General features: G+C 40.6%; 2 protein-coding genes across 3 annotated transcripts; one reads left to right on the forward strand and one right to left on the reverse strand.

The window, feature by feature from the left end:
* Positions 1-155: 155 nt before the first annotated feature.
* On the forward strand, positions 156-7,185 carry alg12 (ALG12 alpha-1,6-mannosyltransferase). Its single transcript, XM_028043823.1, has 9 exons — positions 156-448; positions 1,784-1,916; positions 1,986-2,159; positions 2,243-2,437; positions 2,591-2,694; positions 3,474-3,697; positions 3,798-3,967; positions 4,054-4,129; positions 5,086-7,185. Exons 1-9 carry the CDS (start codon positions 290-292, stop codon positions 5,330-5,332), a joined length of 1,482 nt encoding a protein of 493 aa, XP_027899624.1. The 5' UTR covers positions 156-289; the 3' UTR covers positions 5,333-7,185.
* On the reverse strand, positions 6,571-15,119 carry zbed4 (zinc finger, BED-type containing 4). 2 transcript variants are annotated; one of them, XM_028043820.1, is made up of 2 exons: positions 14,838-15,119; positions 6,571-11,350 (listed from the first exon to the last, which is right to left on the reverse strand). In XM_028043820.1, exon 2 carries the CDS (start codon positions 11,153-11,155, stop codon positions 7,421-7,423), a length of 3,735 nt encoding a protein of 1,244 aa, XP_027899621.1. In that variant the 5' UTR covers positions 11,156-11,350; positions 14,838-15,119; the 3' UTR covers positions 6,571-7,420. The 2 variants fall into 2 exon arrangements, with proteins under 2 accessions (XP_027899621.1, XP_027899622.1); XM_028043821.1 differs by lacking the exon at positions 14,838-15,119 and adding an exon at positions 14,296-14,808.
* Positions 15,120-15,716: the final 597 nt, after the last annotated feature.

The following is a 15,716-nucleotide window of genomic DNA, read 5'->3' on the forward strand; positions in this document are numbered from 1 at the left end:
GATTGTGGCTTGTAGTAATTGGTCAAAAGGCCTGTCAATCATTAAAACAACCAATCACAAGCCGCCACGAGCGGGACATAAAACCTAGCCACACGTGGAAAATTTAGGAAACCGATTTGTTTTATTCAAAAACATGTTTTTTAATTTTAGAAAACCTCTTTATTGCAATACCAAACCGGTATTGACACGTTTTTAGATAAAACTAATAATATTATGCGACTTCAAAGCGTTTTGAGAGCGTTCACTTCCTGTGTTGACCGGAAGTAAAATCGTCGGCTCTCCAGCTGTCATGGCGGAAAAGAAGAATGTTTTGGAGAAGCCTTTGCTGCTTTTGTTAATTTTTCTGAGTTTCCTGCATTTATTCATTTGTCCTTTCACGAAAGTCGAAGAAAGCTTTAATTTACAGGCGACGCACGACATTCTGTACCACAGACTTGATTTTGACAAGGTAAGCAGACTTTCAATGATGTAGACTGTAAATCACACGCATGCGCACAGAAGAGACAAACCAAAACGCCTAGTTGCTTAAATGTCAACAGTTCACGCCACTATTTTGGCTGTTATTAAAGTACAAATAAAATATATATTCATATTAAAATAAATACTTTTTAAAAATGAAATTTCTGTAAATTTCATTTGACGTAAATTTTCTGTAAATTTCTTGTTATGATGTAAAGCACTTTGAAATGCCTTGCTGCTGAAATGTGCTATGCAAATAAAATTTGATTGATTGATTAAAACTTACATTTTATTTATTTTTACCTGATTTGTAGGTGTAATAGAACTTGTGCAAGATGGATAATATTTTTCTGACACATTTTGTTATGATATTGTAATAGTAATATTTTGCACTATAATATCTGTTCATTATAGTTCAGTAAGCAATATTTGAGTTATTGAGGTTTTGATTCATAAGTATCAGATTCATAAAAGATGTACAAAGGTACAGTATATCTGTAGCCTTATATCCAGTATCATGGTATATTAAGGTTTTAAAAAGTTATAATTTTTTTTTTAAATTTAATTTAATAATTTGCAAATATTCATACAGCTTCTGAAGTTCTTTCACTGAGAGCGAAAATAAAACTAGATAGAATCATTTGAGTTTGGTCCCCCTCCTCCACCTATTGCTGCACCCAGGTAGCTGAAAGAAGTCTACACATTTCACGCTATTATAGCAGAAACTTTCAACTCATTTGGAATTGCATCCAGATATGAAAAACAAGAACACTCAACTGTGGAAACTTAAAGACAAACAACACAGTTATTATAACATAAATCGATTTGGCTTATAACCTGCTTAATAAGCTTCTTTGCTCTTTAGCTAAATAATTACTTCCCATTCAGCAGGAAGGTTAGAAAAGAAGTATTTAAAATATATTCTTATACTGTAGTTTTGAGCTGGCTAAAACCGGCATTGTGAGGTCAAAGCTTCACAAAAAACTGAAGTTCAGACATTGGCCACAAAATTGTGATTGGTGTATCTCTAAATAGTAATGTTAATAAAAGAAAAACCTTAGCAAGAAATAGCAAACTTGCATCTAGTAAATTACACGTGGCAATATTAATGTGTGTGACAGTACTGATTTTATAAGGAATTAAAATATTCAAACAAGATTTTTGTTTAAAATTGGTGTAACAAATGTCTGTTTTCATGGTTTGATGTTTTGAAGTTGGAAAATGCACATTTTCTAGTCCGTTAGCATGTATATTTTTAAAAAGTTAATTGTTTTCACAAAGTTTTGAGTGCGCTGGAAACTAGAAAATGTTGCTTCTCTCTCAGTATGACCATCACGAATTCCCTGGAGTTGTGCCGCGTACTTTTCTCGGACCCCTGTTGCTCTCCACACTCTGCTCCCCGCTCGTTTCTTTATCATCTCTGCTGGAGGCACCAAAATTCTACACTCAGCTTATAGGTAAGTAAACAAACAGACAATGACTGCTTTAACCTGAATGTGAGGATTTCTAAAGTACGTTCTGCTCAGTCCGGGCTTCGCTGGGGTTTTGCGTGATCGGCGCTCTGTGGCATATGCAGAGAGAAGTGCGGAGGCAGTTTGGCTCCACAGTTGCGTGTCTTTTCTGTCTGACCTGTGCCTCCCAGTTCCACCTCATGTTCTACAGCACCAGGACACTCCCCAATGTCTTTGCGCTGCCAATAGGTACGCTACACTAACGACACATCTTTACCGAAGGAATCTCTTGATACATTTCTTTCTTTATGGTTGCAAAATTCCTCCCAAAGTGCTTGTAGCATTCACCTCTTGGATGGCTCAGAAACACGGCTGGTTCATCAGCCTCTCCGCTTTGGCCATCATCGTGATCCGGTCCGAGCTCTGCATCTTGCTGGGCCTCATGCTGCTGATGGCGCTGCTGAGCAGGAGGCTGGGGCTGCTGCAGCTGATTTACTACGCTGCTCCTGCTGGACTCTTGTCCCTAGGTGAGAGCAGAATTTACAATATCTAGTGAGGTGGGCAGAATGTTTGGCATCTCTTAAGATAGACTGAAAAAAACAAATTTTTTGTTTTTGTTTTATCCTTAATAATTGCATAAAATGAAACCACAAATATGTTTGCTTTATTTTTTGCTGCAGCTCTGACGGTGGCTGTCGACACCTTCTTTTGGAGGAGGCTTTTGTGGCCTGAGGGGCAGGTATTGTGGTACAATGCCATTCTTAACAAAAGCTCCAACTGGGGAATATCCTTTTAAAGGGAACCTATAATGCAAACGTCATATTTGGCATTTTTGTACTTCCATTTGGGTTTCTACTGCTTCTAAAAACAATCCAAGTGCTTAACAAAAACCCACATAGCCGTTTTTTGGCAGTAAGTTCTTTTTTTGTTTTTCTAGAAAATGAGCCGTTTCAAAAACTTATGGAATATAACGTCACAAACCAGCCGGCACTGCATCTTGCAGTGCCTCACCTAGCAACCCCGGCAAAGTATAGCCTCTTACCTAGCAACTCTAGGTAAGAGGCTAGGTTCGAACGGATCTGCTTGAACCTAGCAGCGCAAGCTGATCTCCAGCACGTTTGGTCAGCTGGTTTTACCTCTGTATGCACTGTACAATGGCTGCTGGAAAAGACAAGTGTTTTGTGTGTTGACTTACCATCCAGAAACCACTTGCTGAATTTTTGTTTGTTGTGCTGGAGCTCCACTTCTGCTTTTCAAAGAAGTACAATTGTATAATTGAGTCTCTGTTTGCAGCCATTTTCATGTGCAAGCGGAAACGTTGAGTTGAGGAGGTGTGGCCAACAGCAGTTTGGATGGATTTAAAGTGGCAGAGACCTCAAAAAACAGCTCATTATTGAAGAATGATTTTGTGCAACAACTGCAATGAACATAATTTGTATAGGGGAAAAAGTACAACTGTCTTCAGTTTTTTTTTTGTTGTTTTAAAATGGAAATCCTAATGATTTCCCCAAATATTTCTTTTCTGTCTACTCCCAAGTTCGCCTTAACTCCTCTCTCCATTAAACCTCGCCCTTTCTGTGGTATTTTTACTCCGCCGTGCCTCGAGCCCTGGGCTGCTCGCTGCTCTTCGTGCCTCTCGGCCTCCTGGACAGGCGGATTAGGCTGCTGCTGCTCCCCACAGTTGGCTTCATCCTCATCTACTCGCTGCTGCCTCACAAGGAGCTGCGTTTCATCATTTACACTTTCCCTGTGCTCAATTTGGCTGCTGCACGCGGCTGTTCCTTCATGCAAGTTAAAGTTGATTTAAAAAAAAATCTTATATCGAGTTATATATATATATATATTTATTTTATTTCAGTCATTTTTCCCCCCTTCATTTTGCTTCAGATTGTGCAACTATCAGAAATCCTGGATGTACAAACTGGGCTCTGCAGTTGTGGTTGGCCAGCTGTTGATCAACTCATCGTACACTGGCCTTTGCCTGTATGTTTCCCATCACAACTACCCGGGCGGCAAGGGAATCCAGGAACTACACAGGCTGTTGCCGGCCACAGCAGGTCACAACTGCAATTAAGCAAATTTATTTCCCAATATTAACACACACGTCTGGATTTTTAACGTGGTGTGCACATCCCCCCCCCAGATGTCTTTGTTCACATCGACAACTTTGCTGCCGAAACGGGAGTGTCACGCTTCTTAGAGCAAAACAAAAACTGGAGGTAAGTGTTGTGTAAATATTGCTCCTCACAGTTATTGACACCCCTGCTAAAGAAATGTAAAAAGCATTCAATTAAACCCATTTGTCATTGTAGTAGGAAAAGAATTCACGCTGCTGAAGTAAGGAAAAAAATCGGGTCCTGTTGCAGTGCTAGTTGTTTATAAAGCTTTAAGCATTCTCAGACTAGCTAGAAGAAGTAGGTCCATGTCACCTCATCATTTCCCCAAGGAAACAAGCTATTTAGTTATTTTCCTCTACTATTTCATCACTTATAAAATCACATCTTCTTTGTAAAAATAGCATGCTTCCCCATTTTTCCTGTTTTGGAGAGGGGCTAATAGAAATAAGCCTTTATGTTGCTATACAAGTTTCTTACTTCTTCCTACTCCTTTTTGAGAATGTCAAGATTAATGCGGTACAAAAACATGTCTTTTGCATTCCTTGTTCATGTGTGTGATTTTATACTTCTATCATGTTCGAGATAAATTAATATATCTTTATATTTATGTCCCAAGGAAACAGGCAAGTAGCTTTCATTTTCTGACTCAAAATGATGAACACACAAGCTGCTTGAACGGCATGTTTTCTTGTCTTTTCCATTTTGAATATCGGGTTTAGAATCAGGACTGTCACATAATGACACCCTAAAGAAATGAGAAGTTTTGCTACTAAATACAACTTCTATGGCGCTGTACTTTAAAAGGTAAACTCCTCATTAAAAGGTTTCATATTTACTTATTTTAAAGGGAAAAAATCAATGATCTCCAAGCACTCCTCTCTCCAGTTTTTTTTTTCCACTGTGATATTTTGCTACAAGGTCAATCATTTTGATGCTTTTTACAAATCTTTATCAGATACCAGTGGATTGCGAGTGGGAGGACGGCTACTTTTGTGCCATTACATAAAAATGCTCCTCATTTTGGTTATCTTTCTAATAAATAGTCTTCAATTCTACAGATACGACAAAAGAGAAGACATAAGCACCAGAAGCCCTGAGCTCCAGGTGTACTCACACCTGCTGATGGAGGCGAACGACACCAAGATACAGCAGCTGCACAACACTCATGAGCCTCTGGTCTACATCGAAGGTTTCAACAACATCGCCTTTAGCAAGGCTCACTTCCCACTTGTCAGAGTTCACCTAGCGAGGAAAGCTGTGCTGATGCAGAGCAAGACTTGGGAGGGCACGTCGAGAGAAACATGAGCTGAAATATAATTTAGAACTATCAGGTGACCAAAGACAATTAAAAATCATGCTGCTAGGTTGATAGAAAAAAAAAATGTCTTGGTGTCACATACCAGCACAGATCGCCTATGATCTTCTGCCCCAGCAAATGCATCCAGTTATTGTTTACACCAGAGAATCATTTCTATATTTTGATTTGTAAATGAATAAAAGCCAAACAGAGAAAATGAAAGCATGTTGTTATCCTTACAGAGATAGTTCAGGAGGTTTTGGAGAGAGGTAGTAAAAATCCAGAGTGGTTGGTGCTGGAGATTAAAGCTAACGGCTTTAATTGGTTTGGGGCCAAGCCAAAACGCTCGTCGCCTTAAATAACATCTTAAAAATGTAATTTGCTTTGAGTAACAGCTAAAATTGCTAACTTTGCATTGGATAATCATTTTCACAGGAATTGCAGGTGCAGCAGCAATAATCTTCCTGTTTGAAACACTAAATTGGACCAAAATATCTAAGATTAACTGCATTATAAAGTAGTGGGTGACCTTGTTTCTTAATGGCTCATATAAGGAACCAGAGAACCGAACGCAGCACAGTCTTTGTCAGTAGCGGAACAGGAACTAAACTTTATCAAGATAACAAATTTTCCTTCTACAAAAATGTCAATTGAGCAATGTCCTATTTTCGTGAATTTTTAATCTTATTTGAATTTTAAGTGGAATGAGCTGACATTTCTTAAGAGTACATCTCTAAATGGAAATACTTCTGAAGGTGCTGATGTAGCGCCGGAAATCAGGAATAACGTAAAAAAAATAAAAATGCTGCCTTTAAAATGAGATTTTTGTATTTTTTTTAAATGGTTACATTCTTGAAAATGCTCTGGAAAAAAGCTGACAGAAACACAAGGCAGCATTCGCTTAAACTCCACATTTCACCCTTTTATAGCAGTTATTGTGAGCATGCCAACTCCAAAGTCTAAAGCAAATAAACATTTTTTAAAAAGATAGCATTTGCATAATCTCCTGTTTTGAGACTGGTGTTTATGATGGTAAAAATCAGCTTTGGGCTTAGCTCCTCTTGAACTAAATGTTCCAGTACATTAACTAAACTGGACCTATGCTAAATAGAGACAAGAATCACCTACTGCGGGTAAAAAGCTACTTGTAAAAATAAATAAGCAATAAAAACTCCCTCCATAAATCCTGAACTATCCCTTTAAATCCTTCAAAACTTCACACAAAAGCTAGAATAAAAACAGAGAATACCGTTCAAGAAAAACCTTTATTTACAAATGACCACAAAATTTGCATGTTTCCAGTCTGAATGCTAAACGTTTATCAAATTAGGTTCAGAAGTCATTTAATATAAAAATGTACAGTACACTGTTCATCAATAATAAACCCATAATTTAATCCCCTGGACATAAACTTAAATTGTGCTTAAGAGTCAACTGGTGTATTCCAAAAAAATCCACCTTATTCTGAAAATACAGCCACATTATACATCATCTTATTAAAAGCATTTCAGTGAGTTAAAAAAAAAAAAAAAAAAAGACTTTCTACCGTACCGTAAGCCTCAAATTTACAAAGAAAAATTAAATAGCATTAACTTAAAACATATTTCAGTCACAGCATTTGTTTTTGGGCCAAGTTGTCATTCTGAGAAAAAAATTCCTTGCATCTATGTTTAATTAATAATAATAATAATAATAAAAAAACGGATCCTGATGCGATCAGTACAATTTCTATAATATTTACAGCATTTTGACCTGAAGTAGTTTTGGTTAAGGCACAAGGAGAGAGTAGACAACAGAAAAAAACAACAATAACAAAAGATTACAACCAAACACATCATCACTATCCCCCTACAGCTAAAAAGAAAGAAAGAAAAAAAAATCCCTCCCTGATACACTTCTCACTGAGACGTTTCATCACAACAGCTCCAAGTGTTTAACAGTAGTACACAATACAAGAAACCCTCAATCTGGCCTTTGCATTAAGAATCAGTGTATAAATCCCTATTTTACAATTAGCCCCACACAAGCCCACCCATTTCACAGCTATGCAACTTGGTCCTTGATGGAACAGTTTTCAAATTAATATTCAATAATGTTCAGTACTGAAAATAGATCAAGGGGAGGTTGACCTTAAGGAACAGCAGTCCCTCTATGTTGTCCAGCATTGGCCTGGGCTGGTTTAGAGCACAGTTGACGCCGGCGGTGCTAAACAGCGTCTCTACTGGGACGATGGTGGGAGGGCAGCCCACGTAACGGGCGGCTACTTTGGCAAGATCGGGCCACAGAAACTTTTTCAGGTTCCAATAGTCGAGGGGGTCACAGCTTTGATCTAAGATGTCTTCCTCCAAATACTCCAGCACTACCATCTCTGCGGACTTTTCCTCCTCCTCCTCCTCTTTTATGTTTTGCCTGAATTCAGGCATCAAGGGCCAGAGGTTGTCTCTGGTTGAGTGAGGGTTGTCAGAGGAAACGGGGTCCTCGTCGCAGCCGTTGGGGAGGAGAGAGTCAACTGGAACTGAGGTAGAAGAGGACAAGTCCAGCTCCTGGATCAGATCTTGTTTGCAACGCTCTGCTTCTTCCTCTGTGAACAGTGATGTTTTGTATCTCGGGTCCAACATGGTGGCCCAGGTATAACGTGGGTCTTGCAGAGTAGCCGACATCCTGTTCATCATTGCTTCCTTTAGAGACATCAGCATATTGTCGATGCCAACAGTCTCATCAAACAAGAGATCTATTTTCCTGGTGAGAATGTGAATGAGCGGTATGACTTGGCCCAGAGTGGCAGTGCGGTTGCTCAGCTCTCTGCTGGCCACTTCAAAGGGTTTCAGTGCATTGCAGACTGAGAGCATCACCTCCCACTGGTCAAAGCTGATTATTTCCCTGAAATTGCACTCTATCGACAAGTCGTCGATAGCTATCTTCTGCTCAACCAGGCGTTCCAACATGAAGAAGGACGTCATCCACTTAGATGGAACGTCCTGTATCAGCTGGTTTTCTGGTAGCTGGTGAGTCTTTTGGAGCTCGGCCAGTCTTTCTTTAGCATTTGCCGAACGGTGCACACGTTCGCAGATCTTTCGCGCTATGCTCAGAAGGTTCTGAACCAATCTCTGGCTTTTTATGGCTTCGCTTACAATGAGGTCTATGGTGTGTCCAAAACACTGCACGGTGACATGGCCATGCTCCTCCAAGGTATTTTTGATGGTGTCGTTATCTGTTACTGTGAACCCTTTCTTCAGCCCTGGTGAGGTGATCCAATTGTCCCATAGGTACTCAAGCTGCTTTGGGATGTCGTGCATATCTTGGTCACAATCTATTTGCGAGACACTTAGGAGAGCTGAACAGTGGAAGTCTTGACCTTGAGGTCGGAGATTTGACTCATATGCTGCCCAGTGAGCGGTAAGGGTCAGGTATTCTCTTGTCTGGCTGCTGACCCAAATACTTGTTGTGAAATGGACAACGCCGCCTTCGGCCTCTTTTAGGTGGGTCAGCACAACATCTTTCACCTTACTGTACATTTCTGGTATGGCGGTGCTGGTAAAGTAAGAAGAAGGTGGAAGAGAATACTGAGGCTGGAGGAACTCTATCAGTCTAGTCAGTCCAGAATTCTCTACCATAGCTGATGGCTGAAGATCCAGTGCGAGCATTTCCGCAATAAGCTTTGTGGTTTTTTTGGCAACCGGGTGGTGTTCATCAAACCTCTCACAGCTTTGCTCCGGCTGATAAACGGTGGCTTCCATCGGCTCTTGTTTAATGCGAACTTCAGCAGACGGCACAACACCTGAGATAGAACTGTTACTTTCGAGAAAATGTCCGTGGAACCTCTGCATGTGCCTGAAGAGGCAGCTTGTGCCGAGGTTCGTAGTCTTTTTGCCTCTGCTAATTGTGCGGCTACAGTGCAAACAATTCACCTTGGTGGGATCGGTGTCGGAAATGGAGAAATGATTCCACAGTTTTGACGTCCTTTTGCTAAAAACAGGCAGGTTTGGGGGCTTTTTGTCAATGCCAGAGTCGTCAGCTTCTTTGGCCGAGACTGGATCTGTTGAGGTGAGCATGGCGTAGGGGTGAGGGAACGATTCCTTCTCGTCTGTGCTTTTTTGGTTTTTCATGACGTCTGGGTGACGTCTCATCAGATGCCTCATCAGGCAACTTGTGCCAAAGTCGCCCCGCTTGCCCCGACTAATGACACAAGGACAGTAACGGCACAGTGCTTTTAACTGGTCAACTGGCGACACTATGAAATGTTGCCACACTTCAGATTTCACCCGTTTCATAAGCTTTTTATTCTGTTGGAAAACTAAATGGTTCTGACTGAGGCTGGGGCCTTCAGAGAGGTATGGTGAGGAAGTCAGTGGTGTATCAGCCCCCTGAGTTTTAAAGAAGTTAAAAGAGGAATCCTGCCCTGAGAGATGCATAAGGTCTCTCTCCTCCTTAATAAACATGCTTTCCTCTAAGCTTTGGGGTAGTTCATCTGATATAGTCTCTGGGGAGGACATAAGAAAGGGTGGCTCTTTTTTAATTTCCAGTGCATCATGTAGCTGTGAGCGGGACAGCAGCGAGGGTGGGTTTGTATAGGGTGGCGGAATGTGGTTGCCATGTCCGTTTTCCTCGATGACAACCTCTTTGTGGGCTCTCCACATGTGACGAATGAGACAGCTTGTCCCGAGATCCTTTCCGTTTTTACCCCTACTGAATTCATTCATGCAGTGGATACACACAGCTTTGGAATTGTCTGCAGGTGACAAGTAGAAATGCTTCCACACGGCCGATCTGCGACGGGAACTGGCGCCTTTAGGGGTTCCCGGAGGGCGCTCGGGTCCTCTGTCTAATAAGTCGTCGTTGTTTTCGCTGGAATGTGAGGACGGAAAGGGTGGAAGGATGCTACTCAGAGGGTCGACATTTGTAAACTGATCTATTTTTTGTTCGACTTTGGGCAGCACTTCTTTGGATGACGGGCTTGAATTTTCAGCCGAGGATGTGGACGGTGATGTGTTCTTTGAGGGAGAAGTAAAAAAGTCTCCGTTTTTTGGTGAGCCTGGGGAGGGAGGTATCAACGATGAGGGAAAAAGAGGCAGGCTGGAGAAGGATGCATCTGTGCCGTCCTGTATAAGCACAGTCGGGTGAGCCCTTCGTACGTGCCTCATTAAACAACTCGTGCTGAGGTCTTTTTCATTCTTGCCCCGACTGAACTCTTTCATGCAGTATAGACAGATTGCTTTGGTATTGTCCCGTGGCGAAATGAAGAAGTGATTCCACGCTTGAGATTTTTTCCTCGGGTTGCCGTGACCCCTCATCGACGACAAAAGACTTTGAGTGACGGCATCCATGGCAACATCATAAAGGGTGCTTGTGTATCCGCTTAATAAATTACTATAGTCATCACAGTCTCGGGTTAGGAAAGGGCCAATGGCGCCACCAAATGCTAGCCTTTCGTCCTCTTGCATTTCCTCTTCCATCCCATTTGCATCCCCAATATGATCTCTGACACTTTCACTCAGTCCACCACCGTTTGGATACTTCTCAATGTTTATATGTCCGTCATTGAGGGACGATGGCGCAATATCACACACTTTCTCCAAGTCTAACCGTTTTTCTACCTGAGAAGATAAATGGAAACTAGGGAGGGAATCTTTATCCAGTGTTGAGGAGCAGCTTGGCGACTTTGTATCCGTGAGATCGTGAGGATGAAAGCTGTAGGACTTTAACACATAACCTTCCTGTCCCTCGATTTTCAGGCAGGTCCCTTTCGCCTCTCTTTTTTTACTTTCTGCAGAACTGTCAGATACACAGAAGAAATCCTCACTCAGGCGAGGAATATGCTCCTCTCCGTCCATGGTGGCAGCCCAATTGTTTCTATGGATCAGTCAGGCTTGCGTTGTTGGGTGTAGTCACTTCGTTTCAGCTGCAGTCATTGATAAGGTGCTTCTCAAGCAGGTGTGGTATTGAGCGTGTTGCTTTCGTTGACCCTGAGTGCCTGCTTGTTTCCCTCCATTTATAGATTAAACATTTTCCACTTCTCTCCACACAACCTACAGAGAAAGGGAAAAAAAGAGATAGAATCAGTGCAAACAGTACAAACTGGATTCCAAAAGCAGGTAATACAAGTGTACCATAATGATGTAATCAAACCTGTATGTTTTGCTTTCTTTCCCCCCCCCCACTAGATCCTGTACAAGGCAAATAAATTAAACCAGTTTGTGAGATCAAAGCCAAACACTAAAAGCTTCACAGTGTATTAATGTAACAAAATTGTTCTGAGTAAAGGGTAGGTATTTCATTTCCATTATTTATACAAATGGCAATATTTTATATAAAGAAACTCACAACATATAGTGCTGAATTAAGTTCAGTTTCAGCTCTACATTGTCCAGGTTTTTGGCTCAGACAGTCATAGGTTTCATTTTTGAACACCAAAATATCTTTTTGCAGATAAGTTGTCTAAATCTTTGTGCAAATTGTGGCATTTTCTTATAAATTTGTTTAATTCTGCCTGAAACTGTCTCCGTGAAACCTTTCGTTGAAGGATGGCCGTTGTAGTTGAAATTTCAAATTGATGGCAACGGTACAGCTTGACGGCTGTACCGTTGCCATCAAGGCAACGGAATTTGATGGAATTTATCTGAACATGTCTGGTATATGCCTTCACTCAGCATTTAGTGTCACTTTAAGAGGATGTTGCTTTAAAATCAGCTGGAAATCTACATGCAGGTTGCCTAATTGAGGAACTAGTCTGACTAATGAACCATGTAGTTTCTGCTTAATTGATTGATTGTCCATGCTTTGGTTCGATATGCCATGCTGGTAACTTACACATTCAGGTACAGAACGGCCGTATTAGCTTTCCTCCGCTAATACGGATCAACCCTTAGAGCCTTTCTACTTGATGTTCTTTCTGAATAAAAAAAAAAAGGAAGACTTCTCACAGCATGTATATCTGGAACATGGATTTGTGGCACATCACTGAGCTAAAACTGGAGCTGGTACTGAATTCAGGAGGGTGCTGCATAGGCGTAAGGAGATGTGACAGATTCTGCTAAATCTGTAGAACATAAATAGGAAGATGAACACCTTTAAGTCTGTTTCAAGATCAAAATATCATAAATAAATGTGAAAAATAGCTTTAAAGAATAATGTTTTGTTTTAGAGACAGTGGGAATAGTTGTGGCTCTTATGACTCAAGTTACATCGATTAAATCATGTCCGCTTTTGTATTACATATTTGTCAAAATAACATGAAATGATTTCATACTGGGAACATTTAAATTGATCTACTCCTGATTGCAATGTCGCATTCTTTACTCAAAGCAGAAACAGTTTTTGAATGAATAATAGAAAGCATTCAGCAACTTGATATATTAATGTCCAAAATGATGAAGAGGACTACTTCAGGTCACATTAGAGTAACTTTGGGTCAACTGTCAAGAAAATAAGCCACTTTTTTTTTTAATTTAGCCTGTAATATTCTTCCTCGTCATTCAGAGAATACACACTAATTAGGTGACACTCTACATCAAGCATTTTTAACTATTTCACACAGTAAAACCTGCAAGAAGTCAACAACTAATTTGTGACTAAACTGATTAGGCAAGCAATCTAAAAAAAATTTTTTTAAAAATCAACAGTTCTCAGCCTTGTCTGTGGTTATGGTTCTGAAATAAACAATCAAACCAGGAAGCAGAATTCTAAACTACAGAAGCAAAACCAGAACAAAAAGACATGCACAGTATTGCAGGGAACAGTTCCTATAACGCAACAAAACGTCTGGCAGTGCTGATTTACATAACAAAGAAGCCTGCGTAGACCGTAATCTCTAACGGCATTAGCATTAAACTTGTAGGCTGAAATGTACATATTGCTGGCTAATTAACTATTGGCGTATATTTTGTGAAACCCTGCAGTCGTAGACAAAAGCCTTTCAATTCTGCTTTGTTTGTATTTGGGTTGCTGACATCACAGAAGGTCAGGGACCGAGCCGACCAGCTGATTCTGGTAAACCCTGTGCTAGAATAAAAAAAAAAAGAGAGAGAAAAAAAGTTGCACTTTTGAAGTAAGGATTTAATTAAAAGAAGAAAAAAAAAGCGTGTATCCAATGAGGAAAAAAAGGAGAATAATAATACAAATATTCAAAAGAATTTGTGATGTGTATTTTATGGACATGTCTTTTCATTCCTTATAGAGAAGTAGCCCGAGATTTTTTGTTGATGTTTCCATATGAAAAATGGCGTTTCATTTATGAAAACGTTTGAACTAAACAGCCTAAGTGTCTGCTTGGTTATGGTTTCAACTACCTGTATTCCAGATATTAATTGAATTAAAAGAATTAAGAAGCTTTTAAATCAGATTATGGTCCATAGCAATTAAGTCCTAGTTTTGTATTTTAATTGTAGGACTTAATTAGATGACCTGTTGAAAGATAATGCGATCTTCGGCCTGAATAACAGGACTGTTAACTCTTCACATTTTTCTGAATTAAAAAAAAGCCATAAAGTATCCCCCAAATCTCAGACATACTTGATTTTTCACCAAGACACCGGATCTTGATATCATTTATCTTTTTTTTAATATTCTTTAACAGTTCTGACATACAACTATTCTAAACTTCTTCAACCGTAAGTATTGAAACTATATAATTTCTTTGCAGTACGGTTTGAAGACTTTAGTTGAAACTTTTAAGGGTGATCATAACACTTAAATTATCAAGCTTCCACAAATTCAATTGATCCATCATTTTTCCTCTCTAAACAAAAGCAATAGACTGCAGGTTTTAGTTTTATGAATACCTGAACACGTTTTTTGTTTTATTTAATCAATCACGACTCCGTACAGAAATCCTTTAAAATGTGAAGTTTTCCTCATTGATCACCGGCGGCGAGCTTTCCGGGTTAAGCTTTACGTGCTAAGTCAGGAAGATGCGAGAGGACAGCAGAAAATAGTCACGGTCGGCTAGCGATCACCTGCTCACAACAAGCCCCACTTTAGATCAGTGTGCTTCCCTGCCGGCTCTTCGCTTTGCCACGATGAACTCGAGCAGCCACGATCGTCACACTCCTCCAGGCATCACATAATGGAGTAGTGGAGTAGTGTTAAATATTGTCGGCTATAAGGCTACATCATCAGTAAACACGACGGTGGCTATGTTAGAGCTAATAGTTAGCCTGAAGGCTAATAAATACACAAAAGCCACTCGCAGGTAAAGCCGTTCTGACGCGTGAAATCTCGCTCCAATGTCCACGGCTGTGACTCCTCCACACACACACACACACACACACACACACAGGCAGAATTGTCGCCACACTCTTAGATATGCGCCTCGTTATGGTCGGACCGTACCACGTCTGCTAGCTGGTTAGCTGCCAGCTAGGCCACACACAGGACATGCAAGCTAACCTGGCGAGGCAGAACCCAGCCGAGCACACGAACCGCACGGGATCCGAATCAGGGAAGCTTCTCAACCACGACGTCCCGCCCGCATTAAGCCCCCGATTTCAGAGCCCCGCGTCGCCCCGGCGTACTTACTGTTCACTCTGGCGACGGGATCGCAGGGTTTCGGCTCGTAAACGGTTAATTGTGACACATCTGATTGATCCGGAGCGGTGCTCACTTTGTTGCTTTTGTCTCCTGGTTTGCTAGCAGTTCGCGTTCGGCCGGAGAAGCAGCTCCACGCAACGTCGGACGGAAGGAACGCGCTCAGTGATGTCACCGGGCTCAGAGTCTTCATTGTGGCCAAACGGCCGATGACTTCAAAAATGTCCGGTGACATCACGATTCCGTTTTCACACTTATCACTTTTTTTTTCTTCCCTTCCAAAATGAGAATGGGTTCCATTCAGAAACGAGTTCTTTCATTGGTTAATCATTGTTTCACAATCGATGTTAATTAGTTGTCAATCAATTAAAGTTCATCCTCCAAGATCAGTTTGTATGTTGAATGGTGCGTTTGAGTGCTGGTCGTCATTACGTGCTTTTAAGGTGTTTTGGTCATTTTGTAGTCCTACTTTAAGATAAGAAGATGCCAGTCCAGGTGTCACCACATTGGCAGTGTTTCTGTGAAATTTTGTAGGTTGCTAGTTGTTTGATTTGGGGGTCAAAGAGTCCAGATGGGACAATTTCAACATTTTTCTGACAATAAAACCAATTTTCTTTGTTGAAGTATGGCTGGAGGCCAACTTACTTCTTCATGAAAGAAAGAAATACAAGACATGACTTCTGATCAAACCAAAGTAACCAAGTGACTTCCTGTTGGTTGATGTGAGTTAATAGAATCGCATATCTACATTTTCTTCTTTGATAAGAGTACAGAAAATGACTGTAATTTAATATGCTGTCAAAGTGAAACACCTCATTGGTGGATATGAATCAATGTATTAGAGAATCTGTTCTCTAATGTAGCCTTTAT

This window comes from Xiphophorus couchianus, chromosome 17, assembly GCF_001444195.1.
Source record: "Xiphophorus couchianus chromosome 17, X_couchianus-1.0, whole genome shotgun sequence".
NCBI lineage: Eukaryota > Metazoa > Chordata > Actinopteri > Cyprinodontiformes > Poeciliidae > Xiphophorus > Xiphophorus couchianus.